The following is a 13,362-nucleotide window of genomic DNA, read 5'->3' on the forward strand; positions in this document are numbered from 1 at the left end:
GTCGTGTGGTGCATGTCTGCGCTGGACTGATAACAGGGGTGTGGGGCCGCGTGCCGTCATCAATATGCACAAACAGATTAAAAACGTGAGAGGAAATACTGTACAGAAAGATGCTGTCTGCTTTAATAATGTTGTTTTTACGGACGGACGCACTAGATCTGATCTGAAGACTACTAAGTTGCCTCGCTTTCTACGTAGGTGGCCACCGCCTCTAAAAGCTGTTATGAAACGTAATAAGCTGAAATACTTACAGTCAAAAGAGTAGAGTTGGCGATTTTTATATTTCAATGCACTTAAACAGAAGCAGTTTTCTATGCTTTGAAAGTTAATTCAGACATTCGATGACCTGCTGTTGCTTCAGGTTTAACATGTTGTGTGGTTTGCACACATTAGCAGTGATGTCCAGCTGCATGAGGGTTAATGATAGTCACGGGTGAGAAATCCCAGAGGTCCTTGTGTCAATAATTCAGAAGCGTCTGTATCATTTTACAAGCCCGTGCTTTGAAACACACACACACATGCGCACCTTGTTGTGACAGGAAGTTTCAGGAATTCTTCGCATCTGCTGTTCTCCCCGAGTGTTTTCCCATAGTTATCCCACACATCTCTGCGTTTCAGCCGGAACAGACACATCAGGACGCGGGAGTAACAGGAAGAGGGTGTAATGCCAGAGATCACCACAGGGAAAATATTAAACCTGATGGTTCGGTCGAGAGATGTATTTGTGGCATTGAATATCACAGGCGAAACACAAGAGAAATGCTTGTTCCACCCACAAGAACTGAAACCTTCACTTTCCCAAAACTCCTCTGTGGTTGTTCATTAACAGCGGTTCCTCTGTCAGCGGTCAGATGGGTTGAGTAGTGTAGGTGGGACAGATGTGGGACGGTGAAATACTGTACAGTACAGTACCTCTGTTCACTCTTTGTTTTGAATTTACTGTCTGTCAATGAGATCGTCTTTCTCGCTGTCAATCACATTCCTCTCATAACAGCCAACAGGTTTAACCACAAACTACACATACAGTGAGAACCTCGATCGTTTCTCTGAAACTGATCTAGCAAGCTCTTAAAACTTTGGTTTTGAGTATTACAGAAGCTGGGTTTCGATCACACTGATTTTATGTGCATTGTTAAAGGATTAGTCCATTTTCTTAAAAGAAAAATCCAGATCATTTACTCACCACCATGTCATCCAAAATGTTGATGTCTTTCTTTGTTCAGTCGAGAAGAAATTATGTTTTTTGAGGAAAACATTGCAGAATTTTTCTAATTTTAATGGACTTTAATAGAGCCCAACATTTAATACTTAACTCAACACTTAACAGTTTTTTTCAACGGAGTTTCAAATTACTATAAACAATCCCAAACGAGGCATAATGGTCTTATCTAGCAAAACGATTGTCATTTTTGACAATAAAATAACAAATATACACTTTTTAAGCACAACTTATTGTCATGTAGATCCGGTCGTGATGCGCCAGCTGACCCCACTACGTCACCGCAATACGTAATGACGTCAAGAGGTCACAGAGGACGAACGCGAAACTCCGCCCCAGTGTTTACAAGCGTCTTGAAAGAGGACCGTTCCTAGATTGTTGTATGTCAACTGATACTAATTAATGTCTTTGTGGCAGTTTATTGTTTAAAATGGTCCGCAAATGTGCGTTTTATATATGTAACATGTGACCTCCCTACGTCACTACGCATTTACGTTAGGTCGCGCTGGACCGGACCTAGACGAAAAGTTGTGGTTTAAAAGTATATATTTTTTATTTTTCTTGTCAAAAATGACAATCGTTTCGCTAGATAAGACCCTTATGCCTCGTTTGGGATCGTTTATAGTCCTTTGAAACTCCGTTGAAAAAAACTGTTAAGTGTTGAGTTAAGTATTAAATGTTGGGCTCTATTAAAGTCCATTAAAATGAAAAAAATCCTGGAATGTTTTCCTCAAAAAACACAATTTCTTCTGGACTGAACAAAGAAAGACATCAACATTTTGGATGTCATGGTGGTGAGTAATTATCTGAATTTTTCTTTTAAGAAAATTGAATATTCCTTTAAGTATCACATCAGAAACAAATTTTGGAAATGGCAAATTTCAAATAAAAATCCCTTAATACGCAAAAAAGTGTTTACACTCGCTTGAGGTGGTTTTTGACTAATGCGAAAAAGAGTAAAATAATGGGAGATGAAAACGCATTTACCAAATAAATTCTGACATAGCAAACATTAAACCTACGTGACTGGTCGTCTAGCTGTATCAGCTGACGTTGTCTTTACCATATATGGGTCTCGTCATCATTGTAGCAATGGCCGTTTTGCTAGTGCCTGCATCAAAAGTAGGGATGCTCCGATTGATCGACCGGCCGATAATGGCATTAAGTGACTTGAACGGTACTCGCTAAATTTGTAGATATCGTGACGCAATCTTTCTGTTTGCCTTTTGTCATCATAGGGATCCTGAATGCGGCTGCAATTAGAGACCATTTTTTATGAAGTGCAAGCATTTTTATAACCCGTTGATCATGTGCGACGTGCAGATTTGGATTTCTCTCTCTGCATTACAGAGATGTGTTTTTTCTATGAGGACGCGCTCCCGTCAACAGCGCAAGGCGTTTTCACATCCCCATCAAACTGCGAATACAACACATCTTTTGCGGACAATTGCATGCTCATGCCAAAAGTTTATTATTTGCATGCGTTTTAAAGTTTTGACTGTTTAAACTTTCATTTTCCTCACAGCTGCTTTTGCTGCAGTATCCTAATTCATCTCTTGATAAAATCTCTCTCTGCTCTTCACTGAATAACTGTTGTACTTTATACGAATGCGTATATGTTTAATTCATACAGTAAATACTGTGAAGTGTTTTATTTTCATTACTTTTAACAGGCATAAACCTTTTTAAAGAGATATTACATTTCTCTTTGCAGAAGATATATTTGTTGTGCTTATTTATTTGATTCCCTATTATAACAATAATATACCCAATTACTGCAAGCGATATAACAAAGGCAACACCTGTGATATTACTTTATTTAGAAAAAAAATTAACAGTTACAGCCATCAACGAGCTTGCATATCAGCTTAAAAAAAAAATCGGTATCGGCCGATCACTAAGATAACAAATCTGTAATCTGTATCGGCTGCAAAAATCCTGATCGGAGCATCCCTGATCAAAAGATTTGAATTTTTTTTGGGAAAAAAAATTACAAGCTGCATTGCTAGTAAATGTATAACTCGCCAAATCGCGACTAAATGCAGTTCGGTCTCAATTTTTTAAGCGTGCATTGTTTTATTTACTGTTGGTTACTTACAAATACCATTGTCATACGGTCGAAAAGCTGGATGGAAATGCACCTAATTTGCAATTGTTGTTTTTTCTTTTTTTGTGCGAATATTGAAAACCTAGCTAGTGAGATAACTTGAAATTTCAGGATTTATTTGAATTGATTATATGACAATGCAACACTAGCCATGTTTCCATTACTCTTCAGCTTGGTGGTAGAGCATTGTATTAGCAGCGCAAAAGGTTGGGCAAAATTTGGATAAAAGCGTCTGCCAAATTCATAAATATGACCCTGGACTAGAGACGCATTACAATTTTACTGATATATATATATATATGTCGATACTGATAGTTTGTTGGTTATATTAGCTTGCACTAACTAAATTCTGAATATTACATTTTCTAAATGTTATTCATTCATATAGTGACCATTAATATTGAACATTAAACCAGTGATGCTTCTTTACATTTTCTATACATAGAGCTCAAATTCAATAAAATTTCCTGTTCTTTTCTGATTGATAGGATATATCGGCCATGACTATCGGCTGTTCAATAGCCAACAATACATTGTATAGGTCAAAATGATTATTTTTCTTCTATGCCAAAAATAATAAGAATATTAGGTAAAGATGAAGAAGTTAAATGAAGAAATGTTGTACATTTCAATATATCTTGCATACCAACTTTCAGAAAATTGACCCTTATGACCCTTATGAGTGGTTTTGTGGTCCAGGGTCACATCACATGTATTCTGAAGTAACAGTACATCATAGTATTGGCATATCAAATACACATTTATATACCCTCTAGACAATGCTTTAAATTCTATCCATTATGTTATTCATAAAACATTTCATTGTGGTTGCTATGGCGACATGATGGGAATGTTTTCTTGTAGAGTTCCTGTTGGAGATGTACTTGAGCTCTTTACACGGACACATTATAAAATCTTCACATGTTGTTATTTATAGATCCAACATACACTATCTACTCTGTATCTATTCGCCTTTGGTTCAGTATTTACCTGAATAGTCATACACAGTCAAACAACCTTCATGCCATTATTTTCTATGTAAGCCATTTTTCATGAATGAATAGTACAGTTTATAGCTGATATGTCATTATTTGTTGTTCATAGTACAGTTCTTATAGATGGAAACAGATGACATAGGAAACACAAATGTCTATAAATCTTTTCAGTCACCACTATTATTTATCTTTGTGAAGAGTTTATTGAGCTTCAGATTTAGCTTTAGTTTAAGTGTGTTTATTTCTTATATCTCAGGAGGTTCAGCCTTCTTCAGACTCATCAAACAGAGATCCATCTGAGCTTCTGCCTAGACTCTGTTGCCTCATTCGGTCTGAGACGGGTTATGGTTTTAACCTGCACAGCGAGAAGTCCAAACCGGGTCAGTACATACGGGCACTGGACCCCGACTCGCCCGCCGACCGCGCTGGACTCAAACCACAGGACAGACTCATAGAGGTGAGAGAGAGCAGAAATTATTCTGTTAAACCTTGTTTAAATACAGTTACAGACCTAAAAAATGCATTAAGGATTTTATTGCGAATGAATTGCACTGATATTATAATGTTTTTTTTTAGTGCAACTTGCAAAAATCCTGTTTACTACACTGAGTTTGAGAAAACCCAAAAATTTAATCCAACAAACTTCAGAAAACTTCTAGGCCAAGTTTTTTTCATCTAACTCAATTTTCTGATTAATGTCCAATATCTTTTAACTTCACTACAAAAACAAAAATCAGCTGAACGACTTAAAAACCGCCAGTGGCGGCTCGTGACTGCTCATCTGAGGAGCGCAAATTCAAAATAAGTGTTCGGAGTGTCATGTGTTGCTTGCGTTTTCAAAATATGTGTTTTGTTGCGTCATGTGACCCATGTGCATCACGTGTTTTGTCAATATAAGTGCCTGCTGCACACGCGCAAAAACCGTTTATGATAAAAGAGACGCTCACGTTCACAAAATACAAGCAAGACACTCCCTTAACACTAAACTCTGATAACGCATGAGATTATGCGTGTATCTGGCAAACGCAAGCATCTCTTTTATCATAAACCCTTTAGACGCGTCTGCGTCAGTTTGTGTTAAATGCATTTAGACCTCAACACTAAACACAAAAACTGCAATCATGATGACAATCAACAAACATCATTCATTAAAAAACAACTATAGACCTTTTGCGTGTTTGCAAACAGAGATTACGTTTTTTGTGGGCGGAGCTCAACTGGTGGCAGAAAGTGACAGTTCCGCAATAGCGGTGTGAAGTGTTTTAGCGTTAAAGCATAACTAAACCCCTGTTCAGAGCCTGACTCCGCCCACTGTTAATATTTGAAAAATGCAAGAAAAGTGGGCAGATCCCAACGGAGATAGAGAGGACGAACTAAGCTCTTACCAAGTGTGTGGTGAGATAGTAACAAGGGCGTGGTGAGCTTGAACCTGCTTACGTCACGAGTCATTTTTTGGACCCAACATCAAATAGGAAAATTCAACTGCAGTAGCCACCGTTTAACCTGAAGAGGGCAGCACTCAGACGTTTTTACACCATATATTGTAGTATTGAAACACTTTATATTCAAATGTCAAAAAACGTACTAAAATGAATGAACAGCACTAATAAACCATCATTCTTACAGATCATTAACTAAAAAAGTTGGTTTAGGGTTTAGTTACTCTTTAAACTGTGATTTTTATGGATCCGGTGTTCTGTAGAAGTCTGTTTCCCCTATATTTCTCTTAAGTGTAATGTTTCTTATAACGTTTTCACCAAGTTACATTTTTTAAATAAATTAAATTGCTTGGCTACTGATATGTGTGCATGTATGTAATGTATATGTATTGATCTTTATATTGATAAATCAATTATTTTTACAGTATGAATCGCTGAAGTACTTATAAGAGCAATACTATCTTGTATTCTGTATAATATCATTTATTAAATGTTTCATCATTTCCTGTTTTCAATTTCTTCCTTATATTTATAGCCTACATGTTTGTTCTAAAACTATTATGTTTACATACAAATTAAATTGTATAGGCCTGTTTATATATTATTAACACTTTACATCGTGTGTGTGTGTGTGTGTGTGTGTGTGTGTGTGCGTGCATGTTTATATATTTATTAGTAAACAGCATAATTTAGAACAAACAGGGAGAAGACATAGGCTAAAATAGAAGGTAAAATATAAAAATATAAAAACTTTAATAAATGGTAATATTATTGATATTATGAACTCATTCAAATATTTAATCTTTCTGAATAAATAATAAACGTAACGTGATAAAAATGCTATAAGAGACACATAGAGGGAACAGACTTTGACAGAACACCGGATATCTTCTCTAATTATTTTCTATTTAAATTATTAAAAGATTTTCAGATGATTTCATCACTCCGGTCTGTCCGGTTGAGGGCTTATTGCAACCATAAACACCTACGTCTATCTTCAAATGGTGTCTTTGAGGTCGGTATACTATAAAAATGAAGGTCATCTATTTTGGCATTCCTATTCTGACACTCAACAGCACAAGAAGACATTTTCTAGTGAGTTACATTGTTCGTTTCACTCGTCTCTCATTCATTTCCACTGTTTTTCTGCCGCCACATTGCTCGCGTGACGTAACTGTGACGTCGACTCACAAAAGGTCTATTGGTCAAGTAGTACCATACCACCGCTCAAACAGCTTGTGTCGAATGCATTTAGACCTCAACACTGAACACAAAAACTGCAATGATGATGACAATCAACAAACATCATTCATTACAAAAAAAATGACTTTTTGAAGTTTAATTTTTTACAGTGCAGGAAAGGAACAAAGACATTCAATGCTTAAATTATTGCAGAAAAGAAAACTAAACCGAAGATTTTATTTAATCTAGAAGAAATTTACCAATCGCATTATCACAGTGTAAATAAATAACATGCATATTCCTGAAACAGCAAAAAAATGAATGTACCAGTGTGTATGTGATGGAAAGAAAGGACTGCGTTTTATTAATCCCATAAGGATAGTTGTGATAATATATATAACGGCATACATGTGTGTGTTGACAGTTCAGTACATACACATGTGCACAAGCTACACTTTGATGATTCATCCCACACTAAATCCCCACTCAAACACACTCACAGCATCCATCACACTGAGTGGCATGTGGGTGGCATGTGATAATGTGATGACTCTAACTAAATGTGTCTGTTCTCCAGAGAATAAGTCAAGAGTCAAGATGATAACATACTGCACTGCATGTCAGATTGCTAGAGTTGAATGCATTCATTATCATCACAAAATACACTTTCATCACATATGCAACCAGTAACTTTTGAACCCGATCAGTAGATGGAATAGAAAGATAATGCGTCTATTTTTGTATATTGCTTATCATGCGTTATGTTATTTATTGTGAAGAGCAATGCTGTAGTTCGTGTTGTATGGAGAATGATGTAATAGATTATCTTTCATTAAACAAATTTATAGTGATTTCAAATCAAGTATATGCCTTCGATTTGATTTTGCCTTGTTAAATTTCGTTAAAGGTCCACCGTGTAGATTTTTAGCAGGATCTAGTGGTGAGATTGTGAATTGCAACCAATGGCTCACACAGTTCATCCCTCCCTTTCGAAATGCATTGAGAAGCTATAGTAGCTGCCACAGGACAAACATGTCATCGTCTGAGACAACGTAGTGACGAAACGCGCTCTATAAAGCAGTTTGTCCATTTAGGGCTACTGTAGAAATATGTCGCCGTGAAATGACGACTTCCGTGTAAGGGGACCCGCGGTGTATCTAGATAGAAATGGCTCATTCTAAGGTAATAAAAAATAATACAGTTCATTTTGTAAGGTCTTTATACAGCACTGATAATATAGTTATTGGGCATGGGAAGATCCCCAGATTTGCTTGGTGCAGTTTACGATGCAATGAATCGGTTTATAAAGTTAGCATTAGCATTGCGACGCATCGTAAAATATTACATCTGTAAAATATGCTACGTCCTGCTGACTTATCACCTGCTGGCGTATCACAACACTACGGAAACCGAGGCGTGTCATTAAAAGTCACACAGAGCATAACATGGAGCTATCCTCCACCAAGTAATTACAAATCAATGGGTGTCAGAAGCAAAAAAAAAATGTAGGTGGATCCAAAGCATTTACTGGAGTAGATGCCATTTTCTTGTATTCTTTTAATTAACAATTGCTTTTATAGCCTAAAAGCTTTGCTTACCTTGTTGTGTCATAGGACTTTAATTGGCTAAAGTAGTGAAAACACGAAATGGAGTTTGAATGTACAAATCCAACGTGTGGAAACTATCTGTACCCTATTAAATTAAATTTTATTTATATATTGTTAATTGTTTCAAAGCAGCTTTACATGAATAGATGTAGGGGAAAACACAGAAAAATCAACGTGATGCCCAGCCGATGCCTGACCAACAACCACCAGCTGAACCAGTTTAATCCGCTTACTCGTTTCATATCCCTATCCTGTTTATATATACTGTATATAAATATATATGAAGAGTTTGGTTCCAAAACGCAATAAATCCATTTTGACAAATTTTGGTAAAAACGTGTTTTCTATACCAAGAAAGTGACAAGATGAACTATTTTCTGTTACTAACTTTCACACAGCATCTTTAGGTTATAAAAACATAAAAAATTCAAATCCATAAGTTGATTTTCAAAGATTTATTATAAAAACGGATTATTTTTTCCACAAAATGCAATAAATCCATGACAAGTTTTTATTCAAAAGGCTATAAATCTATTGAATCAATAGCCTATATAAATGTGCATTCATCTTTGCCATGTTATATTCATTTAGTTGACTAGTTACACACTAATTAAAAATATAAACATTAATGTTATTAATCAAAACACTTACTTTGTTATATTAAGAACCCTGTCATTGCTGCGGTTATACTTGACGTCGTCGCTTAACGTCTTTCACATCGATCAGCTGTATAATGTTTTTGGTCCTGCTCGATTTTCGTTGACTTTGAGTAAAATTATGGAAAGTTTTTCATAAGATCCTCTGGGGTTAATGTGTTAGCATGAGAAGCTTGATGCTGTCGGGTGAACAAGCACCCGTCTCCCGAGTGCCTCTCAGGGAAATTATTAGATGTTGATCGCTTACGTTTCTTTCCCATCACAGGAAACCATCACAGGTTTATCAATGCAATTAAAGTATTATTTTGTTTTGTTTGTTGATCACGAAGTTCAAAGTAGATGAGGAAAACTAGGACTCCATGTACTCAGTGCGGCGCCATTGTTTGTTTACATTGCGTGAATGGTGCGCTGTAGGATTTATTGCATTCTGTAGAAAAGGAGGAGTGGCGCTTATCGCATTTTGGGAAAAAAGGGAGAAAAGATGACAGAATAACACGGCGGATATTGGATTTTGCGTATAATAAAGATTTTACTTTTAACTACTGACCTGATATAATACTGATTTTGGCAGTAACTCATTTTTTCAAAAATGGCGTTTATCGCGTTTTGGAACCAAACTCTTCATATGCATCTCTCTTAAGGGTTTTTCTCCTCCTAGGAGTTTTCCCACAGGGTTTTTCTCCTAGGGTTTTTTATCCCCTGGAGAGTCAGCCAAACATGGCTTAACTTAGCACTTTCCTGTATACGTTACATTATTACTACGCTTGCTTGTACGGTTTATTCTTAGCCACTTTATTCTGCCTCTTATATTATCTATCGTATCTATTTCTGTAATGAGATCCTCCTAAAAGTTACACAATGCACATTTAAGAGAAAAAATTACATTTTCAATTATTATATTCGGACAACGTAAAGACAGATAAAGGTTTACACAATTGATACAATACAAACATTCTGATTTGGTTCATATTTGTTGAGCTTTAAGGATATCTGCATTACACAATTCACAATGTTATAGTACAGATCACTTTTTTCAGCTGCGAGGACACTTTCTGAGTCTGTTCCCTTACAACAATTAACCATGGTTTTACTATAATTAAAACGGAAAAAACATGGTTATTGTGGTTAAACCATGGTTACCGCAAAAGCCTATGGATATGCTTAAAAAACAATGGTTACACCATGATTACTGTAGTAAAACCATGGGTTTGCCAATGGTAATCAATACACAACTTGGCTACTACAAAAAGTAAAAAAAAATAACCCAAAATGTATTAATTTAATTTAAACTGAATGTATTGTGTAAATCATTGTATGTAATGACCAATGTAATATTAGTGATAATGATGATTTCCAGTAAGAAAAACAAATCTGGTTTGGTGTCGATCTTTATTCTTTACCATATGTCTGTTATATATCTCTACTGAGTGTTGTTCCCACCTCTTGTAACCTGTAAACCCCGCCTCCATGAGTTTTCTTTAGTAAATAAATGCATCCCTCTCTCTCTCTCTTTCTCTCTCTCTGCTCAGGACACTGATACCTGAAACCCACACGGCTGCCTGTGTGGCCACAGCAACACACATTAATATTTGATGGTGTTCAGTTTAATACAGCACACGGTCCATCTGTGTTTAGGACGATCAGTGTGATAAAATCCTCTTCAGCAGAAGGGCAGTGTTCAGGGATCTTTTTGTTTTGATTGATTCACTTGTAAATTGGGTATAAGTCTGTCCTCTGTTCAGCCAGTTAAGAACCTTATTCTAACATGTTGCTAAGCAACTAATGGAGGGGCAGTATAAAAAGGTATATGAAGACATTGACTTATAGCTGTGTCCCAATTCGAAGGGCGTTCTTCGAAACTGCGTACTTGTTCTTTGAAGGTGGCAGCCTCCGAAGTCAGCGAAGAGAATTAAAATGAGACAGTCTAGCCTCCGGGTGATCCATAAGTTGCGTTACCTGCTGTACGCGGCCACCATGCCTGTCAGCGGGACACAGTGGAGACATTTCTGACTTTATATATAAATATGGAACCAGAGAAATATTCATTTTATTTTAGAAAATATTACACAATGATGTAGATAACCAACCAACAGTATATCAAAATAATCAATTCACGGAGAAAGAAGGACGCATTTTGAGGTTTCATTTTAAAGGACAAGTTCGGTATTTTACACTCAAAGCCCTATTTTCAGATTGTTTATGATCAAATAGAAAGATTTTGACTGAAATTTGGACATATGATGCTGGCCCGAGAATTTTGGGGTGTTTGTTGTATCACCTCCCACCTCCACAATGGGTCCATAGGTGCACTGGAACAATCCTTCCTTAAATGCATTAAACTTTTGTTTACAAAGACGTGAAACTAACCGAGTTGTCAGGGGTGTTCACTGATATGCTCACACAAAAATCGCTGCAAAAGATGCTTTCCAACAGGTTTTATCGTAGTTTTTGTACAACTCCATTGAGTTGTATTAGATGTGCTGTGAGGTACGGTATTACTCCGCGCCGGGAATGTTGTTTGTATTCTTGCAATTGGCAAAGGTGGATTATCGCCACCAACTGGGCTGGAGTGTCTATTATTCAAGCTCTCAGCGGAAGAATATACGGGTGTGAGGCATTTGGGAAAATAGGTCCACAAGTTTACAATGAATGCTAAAACACCTGTTGGAAAGCATCTTTTGCAGCGATTTGTGTGTGAGCATATCAGTGAACACCCCTGACCACTCGGTGAGTTTCACGTCTTTGTAAACGAAAGTTTAATGCATTTTAGGAAGGATTGTTCCAGTGAACCTATGCAGCCATTGTAGAGGAGGTGGGGTGATACAACAGAAACCGAAAATTCTCGGGCAAGCATCATATGTCCAAATTTCAGTCAGTTATTTCATCTTAAATAATCTGAAAACAGGGCTTTAAGTGTAAAATACCGAACTTGTCCTTTAAGCAGCCTCCGAATTGGGATGGCCTTACTACAGTCGCGCTGCCGTGACGCAATCGGTCTTCGGATATGTCCTATTAAGGTCGCAGCCTTCGAATTGGGACACAGCAATCGAAATAAAGACAAAAATGTTACCCAGACTGTGTAAACCCAGCTAAAGTAATTTTTTAAATCATCCGACATAAGTATAATTATATATATGAAATATAACCTTAATATCTTTAATATATCAAGAGTAATAATATAGAGTAAAATCATGTCAAATCGATAAGTGAAATAAAACTTTGATGCTCTTAATCTGATCATTAGATTATAAAACTTTAGCCTTTTTAAGACAAGATCACAGATTATTGGATTTAAATGTGATTAAATGAAGTTAAAGTCCCAATGAAATCAAAATAGATTCTTATTTTAATATGTAATATTGCAGTGTTTATTATAAAACATTTATCTGTATAAGTCACAATTTTTTATAAAATTTATAAACTTCAATCAAAACCTGAAAAAATTTTTCAGAGCTTGTGGCGATCATTCCCCTAATGACGTCAGCTTGGGCGGGAGCATCTGTTAACTCCGCCCCTTCAGTCTGCTGCCTTTTCTAAATGAAACACCTACTTTCTATCCAATCAAAGTAGGGCTGGAACGACGCGTCAACCTAATCGTTTACGTCGATTACGCAATGTGTTATGCTTTGATGCGTTGCACAGTTTCAATTTTAAAACAATGGTGGCTTATTATTTATAGAAAATCCTTAGACTATTCGAAAAAATGATCGATAGATTAATCGGTTGAAAAAATAGTCGATAGTTGCCGCTCTAAATCAATGTGCAGTGAAAAACACAGGCCAAGCTACTATTTTCCCCGCGTGATATTCTGTTTCACTCTGAAATACGTCATAACACAGACGGAAAGTTGATCGCCATTCCCGGTTCACAAGGACATTAATAAAGTTAGAGACAGTGAGACCACCATCAAATGTTTTTTGTGTTGTATTTTACTAGACATGCATATTTTAATAAATGTATTTATATCAGCCAATATTAGTAGGATCATTTAGTTCCACCCCCCCCCCCCCTTCCCTCCATCTTCCCTTGCTGTTTTGTTAAGCGTCCTTGGGTTTTTGAAAGGCGCTATATAAGTTATTATTATTATTATTAATGAGTCAAGGTTTCAAAACCACAAAAATGTATGTGATATCGTTTTCAAGGTATAAGCTGTGTTT

The 13,362-nt window shown here is 36.4% G+C and overlaps 1 protein-coding gene and 1 long non-coding RNA gene across 2 annotated transcripts in view; one reads left to right on the plus strand and one right to left on the minus strand.

Annotated features, from left to right (window-relative positions):
* The window catches only part of LOC129436584 (Na(+)/H(+) exchange regulatory cofactor NHE-RF2), a 40,138-nt gene that overhangs the window by 21,013 nt on the left and 5,763 nt on the right, over positions 1-13,362 (plus strand). The window contains exon 3 of the mRNA XM_055194810.2: positions 4,578-4,778. Within this exon, the coding sequence (XP_055050785.1) occupies positions 4,578-4,778 (201 nt within the window). The remainder of the gene's footprint in view (positions 1-4,577; positions 4,779-13,362) is intronic.
* The window catches only part of LOC141351139 (uncharacterized), a 46,243-nt gene continuing 37,519 nt past the window's right edge, over positions 4,639-13,362 (minus strand). The window contains exon 3 of the long non-coding RNA XR_012359372.1: positions 4,639-4,769. This is a non-coding gene — a long non-coding RNA (uncharacterized lncRNA). The remainder of the gene's footprint in view (positions 4,770-13,362) is intronic.

The sequence above is a fragment of the Misgurnus anguillicaudatus genome, chromosome 19, assembly GCF_027580225.2.
Source record: "Misgurnus anguillicaudatus chromosome 19, ASM2758022v2, whole genome shotgun sequence".
Lineage (NCBI taxonomy): Eukaryota > Metazoa > Chordata > Actinopteri > Cypriniformes > Cobitidae > Misgurnus > Misgurnus anguillicaudatus.